The sequence below is a fragment of the Sceloporus undulatus genome, chromosome 3 (assembly GCF_019175285.1).
Source record: "Sceloporus undulatus isolate JIND9_A2432 ecotype Alabama chromosome 3, SceUnd_v1.1, whole genome shotgun sequence".
Classification (NCBI taxonomy): Eukaryota; Metazoa; Chordata; class Lepidosauria; order Squamata; family Phrynosomatidae; genus Sceloporus; species Sceloporus undulatus.
This window is the reverse complement of record NC_056524.1, coordinates 193,888,591-193,903,937: the sequence shown is the minus strand read 5'-3', so window position 1 is coordinate 193,903,937 and position 15,347 is coordinate 193,888,591. Positions and strand designations below refer to the sequence as shown.

The 15,347-nt window shown below is 39.7% G+C and overlaps 1 protein-coding gene across 1 annotated transcript in view; it reads left to right on the top strand.

Annotated features, from left to right (window-relative positions):
- Positions 1 to 15,347, top strand: part of DMBT1 (deleted in malignant brain tumors 1) — a 62,393-nt gene that overhangs the window by 22,234 nt on the left and 24,812 nt on the right. The window contains 8 exon segments of the mRNA XM_042458483.1: positions 3,854 to 4,177; positions 9,830 to 10,137; positions 10,248 to 10,289; positions 10,628 to 10,669; positions 11,309 to 11,350; positions 12,253 to 12,291; positions 12,404 to 12,758; positions 14,619 to 14,932. Coding sequence (XP_042314417.1) covers positions 3,854 to 4,177; positions 9,830 to 10,137; positions 10,248 to 10,289; positions 10,628 to 10,669; positions 11,309 to 11,350; positions 12,253 to 12,291; positions 12,404 to 12,758; positions 14,619 to 14,932 — 1,466 coding nt within the window.

The window sequence follows — 15,347 nt, the reverse complement described above, 5'->3', positions numbered from 1 at the left end:
GAAGAGGCTTGTTTTCCACAGCTCCAGAGACTAGGACAAGGAGCAATGGATGCAAGCTGCAGGAAAAGAGATTCCACCTCAACATTAGGAGGAACTTCCTGACAGTAAGGGCTGTTCGACAGTGGAACAAACTCCTTCCTCGGAGTGTAGTGGAGTCTCCTTCTTTGGAGGTCTTTAAACAGTGGCTGGATGGTCATCTGTTGGGAGTGCTTTGATTAGTGTTCCTGCATGGCAGGGGGTTCAACTCGATGGCCCCTGTGGTCTCTTCCAACTCTATGATTCTATGATCTATATGCATCTATGCAAATTTCAGTGCTCACACAGGCCAGCACTTGAATAAAGATTAAGTCAACAATGTGAATGTTTTTGAAACACATTCAAGGCATGCAAAGTTTTATCCTGTTTTATCCCAGGTCTGTTTGCATTGGCTATTCACATTGCCAATTATGCAAATCCTTTTTAAAAATTCAGGGAACATCCCGATATCAATTATTCTGGGTTAAGTGGGGGGTTTGGCAGTCCCCCCCACACACACACTTAATCAAATGCATTTGAAAAGTATCTGAAGAACAAAGATTCAGCCAGGATTCAACTCAGATTATTTTCACTGACTGAACAACCTCATTGTAAATACTGAAGAAAAATAATCAGCCATGACACTTTTTTCTTTCTCATCAAGCCTGCTGGCATTATCTAACAGCCATTTTAAGATGACTGACTAGAGTCTCAAAATTGAATGTCAACACTTACATGTTCTGATATTTAAGTAAGATTTATCCTAATGTTTTACAATATTACTTGCATTTTCAGGCTCTCCAGCTACCACAGAAACACCAATTATAACTGGTATGTATTTTGTATTGCAGTTTTAGACATAACATAAAAGGATTGCATGTACAGCGCTGTGTAAATTTACAGTGCTTCATAAATAAAGGTTAATAATAATAATAATAATAATAATAATAATAATAATATTTTAAAGCTAAAAAGAAAGGAATTTTGCTGTAAATTCTTCAAGCAGAGGAGAAAGACACAAGGTACGTTCCACATCATTTTCAGTTGTTGGGGTTTAAAGAAATAAGACATGACTCATTTGACTGATCTGGAGCACTTCTTTCTTGTCTAGATTAAGCTTCAGTTTGTTTGCCCTCAACCAATCCATTATTGAGATCAGATGATTTGGTTTGGAACTGATACAGTTTCCCCAGGTTTGGATGGAAAAAAGTTCTGTGACATCAGCATTCAGTGCCACCAAACTCTCAAATTGTGGACAACCTGTTCTGTCAGTCTCTTGTATATTTTTAATAGCACGGGGATAAGATAAAACTCTTGGAACACCACAAGCTGATTCTAAGCCTCCCACCTATGATTCTAAGTCTCCCAGCACCACCTCTGACATTGCCACTCCAGAAAGTGTTGGGACCATTATAATGCAATGCCTACTAGTCCCATCCTAATGAAATGGCCTGGAAAGATAAGAGAGGAGTATATCACACGGAGGTTTTTGCAGGTCAGATCTGGGGTGACTGCGGGTTCAACAATGCAAATTCACGTTATAATGTGAATGTTTTATCACACCTGCTTGCCCTCCTGTTGCTCTTCCGAATCGAGGGGGAAACGAATCCAAGGCAAGTCATGTGATGTGGATTCAAGCAATGCGGAGTGAGTGCAAATTTTATTACCACACTGGTGGGATTCAACTATTCAAATCGACACTCTTGCGCATGCTCAGTGGGGGGTCTGAATGCATTGTGACCTTGTACATTTCCGGGATGAGAAGGGGTGAAAAGGGACGCATCTTCTTGTACCCTGTTTCACGTAATTGCATGAATATTTGCCCCGTGAATCTTTCTGTGTCTTCTTCATCCCCCTTTTTTATTTTCCCTTCCATTTCAGCAATTTCAACATATAGATAGATAGATAGATAGATAGATAGATAGATAGATAGATAGATAGATCTGTATATTCACATTCACGCACATACACACATGTATATATTCCCCAAAAATGAGTTGCCCTACAAACACACCTCCCCTTCCAACATAGCAGCCAGGAAGTGCGCTTGAGGGGGGGGGATAGGAAAGGGAAAAAAACCAAAGCCCCCCCCCCCCCCATTGCAGATGGGAGGTATGGGAAGCCCAAGGTGAAAAACAAGGTCCTGCCCAGTTCATGTTATAACGTGAAAATGTTTAACAAGCGCATAACCCCCAGGAAAGATTTCAGCCTTATCCCAGCAACAACGGAGCGAACAACATCCCCCCCTCGGTTGTCCTGAAAGTGAAAGGACCACCGAAAGGAAATGGGGGAAATTGCAGCACCGCATCATGGGAAATTTGCAATCCGGGGGGGGGGGTTGCGGTGGTGTACAAAGTTCCACACAAGATCAATTTGGAGTGAAATCAAAGTGAGTTTGGAAGCGATTTCTGTGAATTCACTTTTTTTCCGAATTCATCAAAATAAGGAGTCACTTTGGGATCACTGTGGAAACGCCATGGAAGGAGAGCCCATAGAAAGGAATCGCGTCTGATAACACATTCATGTTATGACATGAATTTGCATCGTGGACCTGCAGTCACGTCGGATCTGAGCCGCAAAATCCCCCCAAAACCTCCGTGTGATAAATGCCATAGTTAATGGTACTGAAAATCTCTAAGTACAGTAGAAGAAATAAACATACAATGAACCCTTGATATCTGCTAAGTTTGGTTCCAGAAATCTCTGTGGATCCCAAAATATGTGGATGCTCAAGTCCCATTAAATACAATGGCATAGTGAAATTGTGTCCCTCATATAAAATAGCAAATTGAAAGTTTGCTTTTTGGAATTTATATCTTTCTGGAAAATTTTCAAGCTGTGGATGGTTGACTCCAAAATCCATGGATATGGAGGGCTAACTGTATACTCTCCTGTCCTTCTGTACATATGTGACTGTACAAAAGGGAGTTATATTGTCATCTTTGGTATACAGAAGAGAAGGAAGTACATACGTGTACCTCAGATAAATCATATCTGAGCATTTTGGCCAAAAGGGACTATATCTGAGTCTATGGCTTTTCTCCTGCCTTCATACAGCATAAGTAAAAGGTGTAATAATGGTATAGTTTACAAATATATATTAATTTATAGTTTTCATTTTAACCAAGTTTGCATAACTGGAACAAATTTTGGCTTGTGAATTTTGATGAAATTACCAATATAGGATTATATGGAAGCTGTCCTTGTTACAATAGGGTGAGGCAGCTGTTTAAGTAGGCAGATGTTAAGGACCAGTGTACTAGGGCAGAGCTGGGCGTGCCAAACAGTGTGACTCATGTCCTCTAAGCCAGTGTGTTGTTAACAGGAGGAGAAGCCATCCTATCTGAAGAATTGATACAGGTTTTGAACTGAATGGGATCACCCATAAATTTGCCCATCTTTTGCACACTGAATGAATGGAGGTGTCATATTGTCCTTTAACTCAAGTAGTAAAAAGTCTTGAACCAGTCTTAAATTAGAGTATTTTATATTTGAACTCAACACAGTGTTTTAAAATAAACTCAGGCCAAGGCAGTCCAATTTGTAAACAAAGTTGAATTACTAACTTCTTAATCCTACCAAATATATACAAGCCCATTAACATCAATATGAAAATAAAGGTTGAAATATTTAACATGGTATCTCACTTCTATTTAAATTAGGAAGGCCTCAGATCTCAGCTGAGAAGAGTGTTACAACAGGTAAGCAATTATGCAGATTTTTGTTTTTGTTTTTTAATTTAACAAAGATCATAATTACATGTTTTCAAATGGGAAGTAAACTGTTTACATTCACTGTCATCTGTTGTAGAGCATTCTCCATTGGGAACTTCAACAAGTCCTTTTTCCTTGCGACTGGTGGATGGAGAGAACAGATGCCAGGGCCGACTTGAAGTCTATTACAATGGGAGCTGGGGAACAGTCTGTGATGATGGTTGGGACATCTATGATGCTGAGGTTGTGTGCAGGCAACTTGCTTGTGGAAATGTCATTGAAGCCCCAATAGGGGCCCGATTTCGTCAAGGTTCTGGCAGCATCTTCCTGGATGATGTTCAGTGCAGAGGGAATGAAACATCTCTTGAAGAATGTTCCCACAAGGGATGGGGAGTCCATAATTGTCATCACAAGGAAGATGCCAGTGTTATCTGCTCAGGTACTTCCAATTACTTACTTTATAAATCGATTTGCCCTTTATCTGGCAAATGTAACATATAGTTTTCAGTTGAACATATGAGCTAATGCAGTGTTAAATTTCTTGTCTTTTTAATTTAGAAACTTTCCCATCTACCACACAGCAGAATCTTATTCCCACTAGTCATTGATCACGACACTTCCTTGCATTTTTTATAAAAATGACAGATTAGCATTATGCATATATTTAACAACTATACACTCAATGAACTAATGTTGCTGTGTGCCATAGGTTTGTTTCTGACTTAGGTGACCCTATGGTAAACCTACACAGGGTTTTACTTGGCAAGTTTTATTAGCGAGGGTTAGCCTTTGCCTTCTCTGAGGCTGGGAGTATGCCTTGCCCAAAGTCACCCAGTGGGAATTCCATGAACAAGATAGGGATTCAAACCCACAAGGTCATAGGCTACTGGATCCAATGACTAATGTGAGTCTAAAGAATGGTTTGGCAAAAGTCCAACAGGCTGCATTTTCACCACCAAACCACCACCACCAACCAACCAGATTGTTGCAAGGTGTGGAAGATGAGTCCTTCAAATAATCTGGACACATGCTATATAGTACTTTGTAACCAAACACTTAAAATTTTCAAGAATAGTTGTTACAGATTCATAATAAAAAGGACTAGTTCCATTAACCAGATGTCCACATTTAGTTAACACAGCTTCCCAACTTGTGAAAGGCAGGCCCACATGGCGAGTGCTACCGTTTTCAAAGAATGTAACAAAGGACATGTGAGGCATGTCCATATGGCATATCTGCCATTACTTAATGTGAACAGCTCTTGACCATCACCAAAATTTGAATTGGTTCAGCTGGAGCACACCAAACAGTGTACTCTCTCAGGGTTTTCAAGGGCAGTATAACACCATTCTGTATAGATTTTGTTTTTATGTTTTAAGTACAAAGCTATAATTACATGTTTTCAATGGGAAGTAAAATGTTTTACATCCTCTGTCATCTGTTGAGAGCATTCTCCATTGGAACATCCACAAGTCCTTTGACCTGCGACTGGTGAATGGAGAGAACAGATCAGGGTCGACTTGAAGTCTATTACAATGGAAGCTGTGGGAACAGTCTGTGATGATGGTTGGGACATCTATGATGCTGAGGTTGTGTGCAGGCAGTTGCCTGTAAATTTCATTGAAGCCCCCAATAGGTGCCTGGTTTGGTCAGGTCTGGCAACTCTTCCTGGATGATGTCCAGTGCAGAGGGAATGAATCATCTTGAAGAATGTTCACAGGTGTGGGAGTCATAATATCCAAGGAAGATGCCAGTGTTATCTGCTCAGGTACTTAAAATTACTTACTTTATACATTGATTTGCCCTTTATTTAGTCAAATATAAAATATATTTTTTCAGCCTCATAAGAACTCAATGCAATGTTATCTTTTTAATTTAGAAACTTTCCCATCTACCACACAGCAGAATCTTCTCTCCCCTGGTAAGTGGTAATACATTTTTTCATAACTGTCAGGACAAGGAAGACGCAAGTGTTATCTGCAGAGATGTTTCTAATTCTTTTCTTTATACATTGATTTGACTTTGGTCTAGGCTTATGTATGAAAATTCTAAAATTTATTCCATCATCCTAGCAAGAAGTTGCTGTAATGTTGTCTTTGTCTTCTTAATTTAGAAATGTTCCCATCTACTACACAGTTGAATCTTCTTTCTTCTGGTAAGTGGTAATGAATCTTCTGTGTGTGTGTGTGTGTGCGTGCATGTGTGTGTGTATACACACAGAAATAACAGATTATGCATATATTTAAAGACCATACAACTAATGGTGTAATATAATACAATGAATACACAGGCCAGAGCCTGAAGTAATATGTTTAGAAATCATACCAGTTCACAAATTTTGAAGGTCTTGTAGAGGATCATTTGATTGAAATGATGGGCCTTTGGACATGAATCTTTGGAAGCAGGAAGCAGTGTCCTGGCGGCGATAGTAGGGCTCGGGACCGCGCACCAAACGCATGCTCCCGAGACCTACTACTTGCAGGTGGCGTCCTGATGGCAGCGTCCCGTCCTCATGGGTGCTGCCATCTTTATGTAAGGGACGCACAGCGTCCACACATCACTGTGTGTCCGTTACATCACAAATGAACCAGTGGTGCACTCACAATGTAACCTGAGCACCGCAAGAAGAACCCGGAAGTACCAGGTTCTTTTTACTCCAGAGGGATGTCGCACTGTTGGGCGGCTGCAGCGTGGTTCCAGAGTTAAAATGGGCACCTGCAGACCACCTTTTTCAGGCAGTCTGTACTGCATCTTTGGTTCCCATGTGCTGTTGATTGCTTTTCAGAGGGAGGCTGACTCTGAATGTAGAAAGTACATAATGTTATCATAGCTGGAAGCTATGTGTGAAAGCTGGATAGTAAAGGAAGCTGACAGGAAGAAAAGAAACTCATTTGAAATTTGGTGCTTAAAAAGTGCTACTTGAACTCCTGTTAGAAGTAAAGATGATGAAATTGGGGTTATCATACTTTGGCTATATCATGATACACTATTACTTATTGGAAATGATGGTAAAGCTTGGTAAAGTGAAAGGCAGTAGAAAAAGTGGGAGACCACACTAAAGATGGATTTATTAAATCAAGGGTACCATGGCTCTGTATCTGCAAGACCTGAGCAGGTCAGCTGACGACTGGTGATCTTCAAGGTCTCATTAATAGTCTACAAAAGTAAAAACTGTCTTGATGAGAAATGACAACAACCCTGGAAACTATTAAGAGGTTCAATAATTGCTAACTGTTTATTTCCCTGTCTGCCCATTAAGGCTGTGATTGTTACCACATCTTGTTGCTCATTTTGCTCATTAATAATTGACAGAATAATAATGTGAAAAAATGCCAATCCCTTTCTTAAACTGGTTTTCAAGCATGGAGAAAGCAATTTTGGTCCATGATCCTGCCTGAAAATCGGGTGTGGAGTTTTTCTCCCGATGTCATTTTCCCATTATAAAGCCACAGTCCCAGTTAACAGTTTCCATTTGCTAAGGGAGAAAAAAGTGGGAAAGGGAGGAGAAAGACAATGTGAACATATTATAACTGATGGATGAAGAAAAGTGGTCTCTGAATGACAGACTCCAAGAGAGGGTGCAACCCGAGTACTAGTTTGGCCCAGTAGGCAGGGATACCTTAAAGAAGGTGCTGCACTTGCTGGTTGAGGTGAGAAGGAGAGGGAGAGCTGGGGAAGCGTTGCAGTTGCCAAGGCTAAGGAGAAGGTCCTTTTTATGCAATTCTTAAGTTTTCTTTCTTGTTTATCATGGATTTCCCATCCCAAAAATCTCACTGCAAACAGGAGGTCTGCATCAAGGAATCCCTTTGGCTTGCTGTCGGAATCTATGCCTCTGATTTTGAGGGCAATTCACAAGGCCTCATGATGAAAACCACTAAATAATTGTTCTTGCACACACAGATTAAGCTCTCCTTCTGTTGTCCTCTTTTCTTTAATAGTTTCCATAGCTAGAGCATTCAGTTGATTTAAGTATCCTGATGGGGGCTCCTTGCTATGCTGATGTGTCTCAACTAAACATAAAGCTCAAAAACATAAAACTAAACATAAAGCTCAGATTTAAAAAAAGCTTAGAACTGAAATAATGTTACCAAATGCAATTTCTGGTAGTGGAAACTTTCCTCTACAGTAGCTTTCCTCTCTGCTTTTAAAACTGCATACAATGCAGACGGGAGCAAACACTCTGCAGATGGTTTTGGTGTAACCCTTAAAAACAGTTTAAGTTTGACATCTTGTACTGCAGCCCCAATTACATCTTCACTTTGCAAAACCCTAGCTAACAGCTGTTGTTGTAATGAAGTACCAGTGTGGTAACTCATGCTGTTCCCCCAAGCTGAGAGGCCAATGGTCTCACAGGAGTAGGTTGGGCTGCTGTGGAACAGAAAGGTTCCCGTCTACTTGCTGCTGACAGCTGGTCAACTGGGACACCTGAAGGGACTGTCTTGTCCAATTCCCAGAAGGGTCCAGGTGCCATTCAGGGACAGGAGAGGCCTGCTGGAGTTAACATGACAATGTCCTGGCTGGCATCCTTGACACCTCCAGCCAGGTGGACCAGGTCTTTCCCATGACTTTCAGTCTCTGGGAGTCCTGGCCTACCCATAGAGAGGTGCAGTGGTACACTTCACACTAAAAGGCAGACCCCCCCCCGCCCGAGGTGTCAGTGTGGTCTGCACCTCCACACATTCCTAGAAGTGCCTCTGACCTGATCCACAGGCATTACCTCTACTTCCCCATAAAGTCTTCTTTTCTAGCATTCCCTTCTAATCTTACAATTAGAACTGGGAGTCTGGAATTCACATAAAAGCATTCTTTCCCCTCTTCCCTTTATGCCTGGTAATTCAGTAACAGTATCATATTTTTCAACAATATTTTTAATTTCTTTAGTATTATCCTCATAGTCCATATCAGTCAGCAATCCAGGTTTGTGCAGATCAAACCCCAACTTTTCATACACTTCCATCACAGCAATTTAATGTTTGCAAATTCACTTTAGGCCCCACACTTGATGGGCACCACTTCTTTTTTTATGTCTTTCCAGCAGCTTCTACCAGGCCAACTATAACTGAATACAATTGGTGTTCCATATCCACAGATTCTTTATTCGTGGACTTAAGTATCCACAGCTGGAAAATATTTTTAAAAAATATATACATTCCAAAAAGCAAACTTTGATTTTGCCATTTTATATATGGGGAGCCATTTTATTATGTTGTTGTATTTAATGAGACTTCAACATCCACGAATTTTGGTATCCACAGGAAGTCCTGAAACCAAACCCCAGAGGATACCAAGGGCCCATTGTATTGCAAATACAACTGAACTTTAATTCTCAATATATATATAAATACTGAGCAGTTTTGCAAACAAGTCCTGCATTAGCTGCTCATAAGATACACTGGATTTTTGGGACATGTATCAAATTTATGTATAATTTTTATTAATATATATATATATTTCTGTAGAGCAGATGCAACCTAGATTACCTGGATCCAATGGACTAATACCATATCAGTAATGCAGAGAGAGATGTGAGTCTAAAGAACAGTTTGTTAACATTTAGCCCAACAGGCAGCATCTCCTCCCCCCACTGGACTATTGCTGTAGACCCTAGAGCCTGCTAGGGTCATATTTTTATATTAAAAATGTTTTGAGGGTGAAATTTTTTTTCCCTACAAGGGGCTGCATTGAGGGGTGTAGCCCTCCAAAATGTCATAGAAGGACTAATGTGTACTCCTAGCCTTCTGCCGTTGCCTACCATTGGTCTAAAGCAATATATTTACATAGCACACAGGTTCACAAATCTTGGATGACCCTTAGAAGTGTTGTGTGTTGACCTGTTTTAATCTTTTAAAATATGTTATAATTTTAAAAAATATTTTAATTTAGAAATTCCTCCATCCTCTACAGAGAAGAGTGCTACAACTGGTAAGTACTGCTGAAGAGTATGCCGATGTGTGTGTGTGTGTGTGTGTGTGTGTGTGTGTAATATATGGATTTTTAAACTGAAAATCAATATCAAATATTATAAAACAGGAAATATGCTCATTATATTCTTCATCACCTTTTGCAGAGCATTCTCCATTGGAGACATCAGCAAGTACTTTGACCTTGCGACTGGTGGATGGAGAGAACAGATGCCAGGGCCGACTTGAAGTCTATTACAATGGGAGCTGGGGAACAGTCTGTGACGATGGTTGGGACATCTATGATGCTGAGGTTGTGTGCAGGCAACTTGCTTGTGGAAATGTCATTGAAGCCCCAATAGGTGCCCAATTTGGTCAAGGCTCTGGCAACATTTTCCTGGATGATGTCCAGTGCAGAGGGAATGAAACATCTCTTGAAGAATGTTCCCACAAGGGATGGGGAATCCATAATTGTCATCACAAGGAAGATGCCAGTGTTATCTGCTCAGGTACTTCCATTTACTTTTTTATTCATTTACTTGCCCTTTTTCTAGGCAAATATAAAATATATATTGTCAGCCTCATAAGAGTTTAATGCAATGTTATCTTTTTATTTTAGAAGTTTTCCCTTCTACTACTCAGCAGAATCTTTTTACCTCTAGTAAGTGCTGATGAAGCTTTTCCTTGCATTTTTTTAAAATAACAAATTAGTATTATAAATATATTTAACAAGTATACACTCAACTGCTCAGCCATAGATACCCACTTGATGACCTTGGGCAAGCCACATTCTCAGTCTCAGAGGAAGGCAATCACAAACCACCTCTGAACAAATCTTGTTAAGGACACCCAGCTTAAGCTTACAATACAATTTCCAATTATTTTTTGTTATGCATTGATTTGCCTTATATGTAGGCATGTGTATGTAAATTTGACATAGGATAGATCACTCTAGTGAGAACTCAGTGCAATATTGTCTTTCTTGTCTTTTTAATGTAGAAACTTTCCTGTCAGCTAGGCAGCACAATCTTCTTTCCTCTGGTAAGTGGTAATAAATCTTTTTCTTGCATTTTATAAAGCTAAAAACTTTCAGTTTACAATCTGCAGAGATTGCTGAGATTATCTTTGCCAAAGACTTTTTAAAAAAAATCCATATAGTGTTTTTTTAAAGGGAGAATCAATATTATATATAATGTGCCTTTTGCATCCACTTTTGCAAGCATTCTCCAATGGGAACATCAGGAAATCCTTTGTCCTAGAGACTGGTGGATGGAAAGAACAGATGTCAGGGTCAACTTGAAGCCTATTACAATGGGAGCTGGGGCATGGCATGTGATCATGGTTAGGACATACATGATTCTCAGGTGGTGTGTAGGCAACGTGGGTGTGGAATTGTTGGTGAAGCTCCAGTTAAGTGCCCAATTTGGTAAAGGTTCTGGAAATATCCCCATGGATGATGCCCAGTGCAGAATGAACGCAGGAACATCTTGAAGAATATTCCTATAAAGGATGGGGAATTCATAATTGTCACCACAAGGAAGATGCCACTGTTATCTGCTCCAGTACTTCTAATTGCTTACTTCACACATTGATTTGCACTTTATCTAGGCAAATATAAAATATATTTTTCAGCATCATAAGGGCTCAATGAAGTGTTATCGTCTTGTCTTTTAAATTTAGAAGTTTTCCCATCTACTACACAGCAGGATCTTCTGTCCTCTGGTAAGTGATTACAAAACTTTCCCTTGCATTTTTAAAATATAACAGATGAGAGGCATGCATAGGTTTCAAGACCATATACCAGGCATGCAATTCTTCATTAAGTTTCTTATTGATGAAAGCAACAGCTAATTTTAGCATTTTTCATACTAGTGTGAGAAAGACTGAAAATCATGTACTTTTTCCAATCTATTCTCAAATCAGGAGTTATTCTGGGCAAAATCCACACATAGATGTCCTAGAAAGGAAACAGCAGAAAAGAATACTTTTACACAGCTTTCTTTTCTTTTCAGCTTTCTTTTCTCCTGCGATAAGCCTCTTAGTAAGGGAGTATATTCATCGATTGCAAAATAAGTGCTTATGAGCCCATATAGACAGGCCAAAATAAAGCTGCTTCAGGTCACTTTTGGAGGTATGCTGTTTAAATGATGCATTTAAAAAGAGGCCAGAAGTTGCGCCAAAGCCACTCTCCAGTCCTAAGGACTGGAACGCAGCTTTAGCACAACCTCTGGCCTCTCAAAATGTGTGTGTTATTTAAACAGCATACCTCCAAAGTCTGTATGGGCCCTATGTTACACAAAAGCCTTTTATTCCTCAAGCAGTTTTTAATATGGATATGTTTCTCCCGTGATGGAAGAAATGACTTCCAAAACACATTGGAAGTTACCAGTCCAAGTTGTGATGTGGTCCTTTCCTTGTTGTTGTTTTTAAGCCTTGACCCTATATGTAAGTGATGAATGATCAAGAGTTTAAATATATATAGTCAAGTTCCTAATTCTTCTTAAAAACAAATTGTTAGCTAGTATAGTACACAGGTCCCCATAGACATGAATGCATAGACAGGTTTCAAATATCTGTTGCTGAGTCTTGAAATGTTTTGGTCTTTTAAAATTGTTTTGTTGTAGAAAGTTCTCTGCCGTCTACAGAGAAGAGTGGTACAACAGGTAAGCATTACTGAACTTAAAAAAAAACTATATGGATTTTTAAAGTGAAAGTCAGTGTCAAATATTATAAAATGAGAAGTATGCTACTTACATTCTTTATTGCCTTTTGTAGAGCATTATCCTTTGGCGACATCAGCAAGTCCTTTGACCTTGCGACTGGTGAATGGAGAGAACAGATGTCAGGGTCGACTTGAAGTCTATTACAATGGGAGTTGGGGAACAGTCTGTGATGATAGTTGGGACATCTATGATGCTGAGGTTGTGTGCAGGCAACTTGCTTGTGGAAATGTCATTGAAGCCCCAATAGGTGCCCAATTTGATCAAGGTTCTGGCAGCATCTTCCTGGATGATGTCCAGTGCAGAGGGAATGAAACATCTCTTGAAGAATGCTCCCACAAGGAATGGGGAGTCCATAATTGTCACCACAAGGAAGATGCCAGTGTTATCTGCTCAGGTATTTCCAAGTAGTTCCTTTATAAATTGATTTGCCCTTTATCTAGACAAATCCAATATATATATATATATACACACACACACACACACACACACACACACACACACAGTATATATAGAGAGGGGGGGTTCAGGATATGAGCTCAATGCAATGTTACCTTTCTTCTCTTTTCTATTTAGAAACTTTTCCATCTACAACACAACAGAATCTTCTTTCCTCTAGTAAGTGATGATGAAGCTTTTCATGCATTTTTATACAAATGACAGATTAATATTATACATTCGGTCCACTATATCCTTATATGTGTTATCCATAGATTCACTTATCCACAGCTTGAAAATATTCTAAAAATATATAAAGTCCAAAAAGCAAACCATGATACTTCTATTTTATATATGGGACACTATTTTACTATGTCATGGTGTATAATAGGGCATGAGCATCCACAGTTTTTAATATCCTCAGGGATCATGAAATCAAACTCCATTGGATACCAAAGGCTCACTCAACATATATTTGCTGTGCGCAATTAAGTTGTTTCTGACTTATCACAATCATAACGTAAACCTATCACAGGGTTTTCTTGACAAGATTGTTCAAGGAGATTTGTCATTGCCTTACTCTGAGGATTTCTGATTTCTGTGGCCAAGTAAGGATTCACACCTTTGTCTCCAGGGTCATAAGCCAACACTCAAGCCACTGACATGGCTCAATGCAATTGAATTATGGGAATTGTTGTTTGTTGTGGCACCAGAACCACAGAAAAAGCTAAATGTCACAAAACTACAATTCCCAGAATTCCCCAGCATTCTGCCATGGCAGTTAAAGTGGTGTCAAACTGGATTATTTCTGTAGTGTGGATGCAGCCTTGACTACCTGGATCGAATGGACTAATATAATACAGTCAGCCCTTCATATTCATGGGGGTTCCATTCCAGACACCCCTCCCTGGATATAACAAAAACCACAGGACCCCAAGTCCCGTTATTCCCAGTGGCAGTGTGCCATGCAGACTACCATGCTGGCATGGCCACATACATGTGTCACCATTGGGGAGAATGGGACAGGACCATTTGTGGATGCTCACATCTGCAGATGGCAAGCCTGCAGACGGCCAAACAGACTGTACAGTGGACCCATTAGGGTTTGGTTCCAAGATCCCCCGTGGATAACAAAATCTGTGTATGCTCAAGTCCCATTAAATATAATGACATAGCAAAATGGTGTCCTTATAAAAAATGGAAAATCAAGGTTTGATATTTGAAATTTATACTTTTTTGGAACATTTTCAAACCGTGGATGCTTGAATCCGTGTATAAGAAGGGCTGACTGTATAAAAAAATGCAGAGATGTGAGTCTAAAGAAGGGTTTGACAAACTGCAGCCCAACAGGCTGCATCCCACACTTCACTGGACTGTTGCTGTGAACTCTAGGGACTGCCAGGTTCATGTTTTTATTTTTAAAATGTTTTTGTTGGGAAATTTTTTTTGGGGGGGTACAACTCTCCAAATTGTCCCGGTGGGTCTAATGTCTCCCCCTAGCCTTCCACTGTCACCTGCCCCTGGTCTAAAGCAATATATTTACAAAGCACACAAAACATCTAGGATGACTCTCAGAAGTGCTGTTGCTTGACATGTTTTAACCTTTTAAAATATTTCTATTTAGAAATTCATCCACCTTCTACAGAGAAGATCGTTACAACTGGTAAGTGGTGCTGAAGATTTTTTGTTACAACCAGTAAGTATTGCTGAAGATAAAAAAAATATGGATTTTTAAAATAAAAATCAATATCAAATATTATAAAATGAGAAGCATGTTACTTATATTCTTCATCATGTTTTGCAGATAATTCTCTTTTTGGGACATCAACAAGTCCTTTTTCCTTGCGACTGGTGGATGGAGAGAACAGATGTCAGGGTCGACTTGAAGTCTATTACAATGGGAGCTGGGGAACAGTCTGTGATGATGGTTGGGACATCTATGATGCAGAGGTTGTGTGCAGGCAACTTGCTTGTGGAAATGTTATTGAAGCTCCAATAGGTGCCCAATTTGGTCAAGGCTTGGGGAATATCCTTTTGGATGATGTCCAGTGCAGAGGGAATGAATCATCTCTTGAAGAATGCCCCCACAAGGAATGGGGAGTCCATAATTGTCACCACAAGGAAGATGCCAGTGTTATCTGCTCAGGTACTTTGAATTACTTACTTTATACAGGCAAATCTAAAATAAAAAATTTAGCCTCATATGGGTTCAATGCAATGTTATGTTCCTTATCTTTTTAATTTAGAAACTTTCCCATCTACCACACAGCAGAATCTTCTTTCCTCTAGTAAGTAATGATGATGAATTTTTAATAAAAACAAAAGTTTAGCATTATACAAAGATTTAATGGCCATACAGTCAATGGACTAATATAGTTGCTGACTGCCTTCAATTTGTATCTGACTTACAGTGACTCTCAGACAAATGTATAACAGAGTTTACTTTGTGAACTTGTGTTTGTTCAGACGGTGGCTGCCTTTGCCTTCCTTTGGCTGAGAGAGTGTGGTTTGCTCAAGATCACTCAGTGGGTTTTCATGTCCAAGCAGGGATTCACACCCTT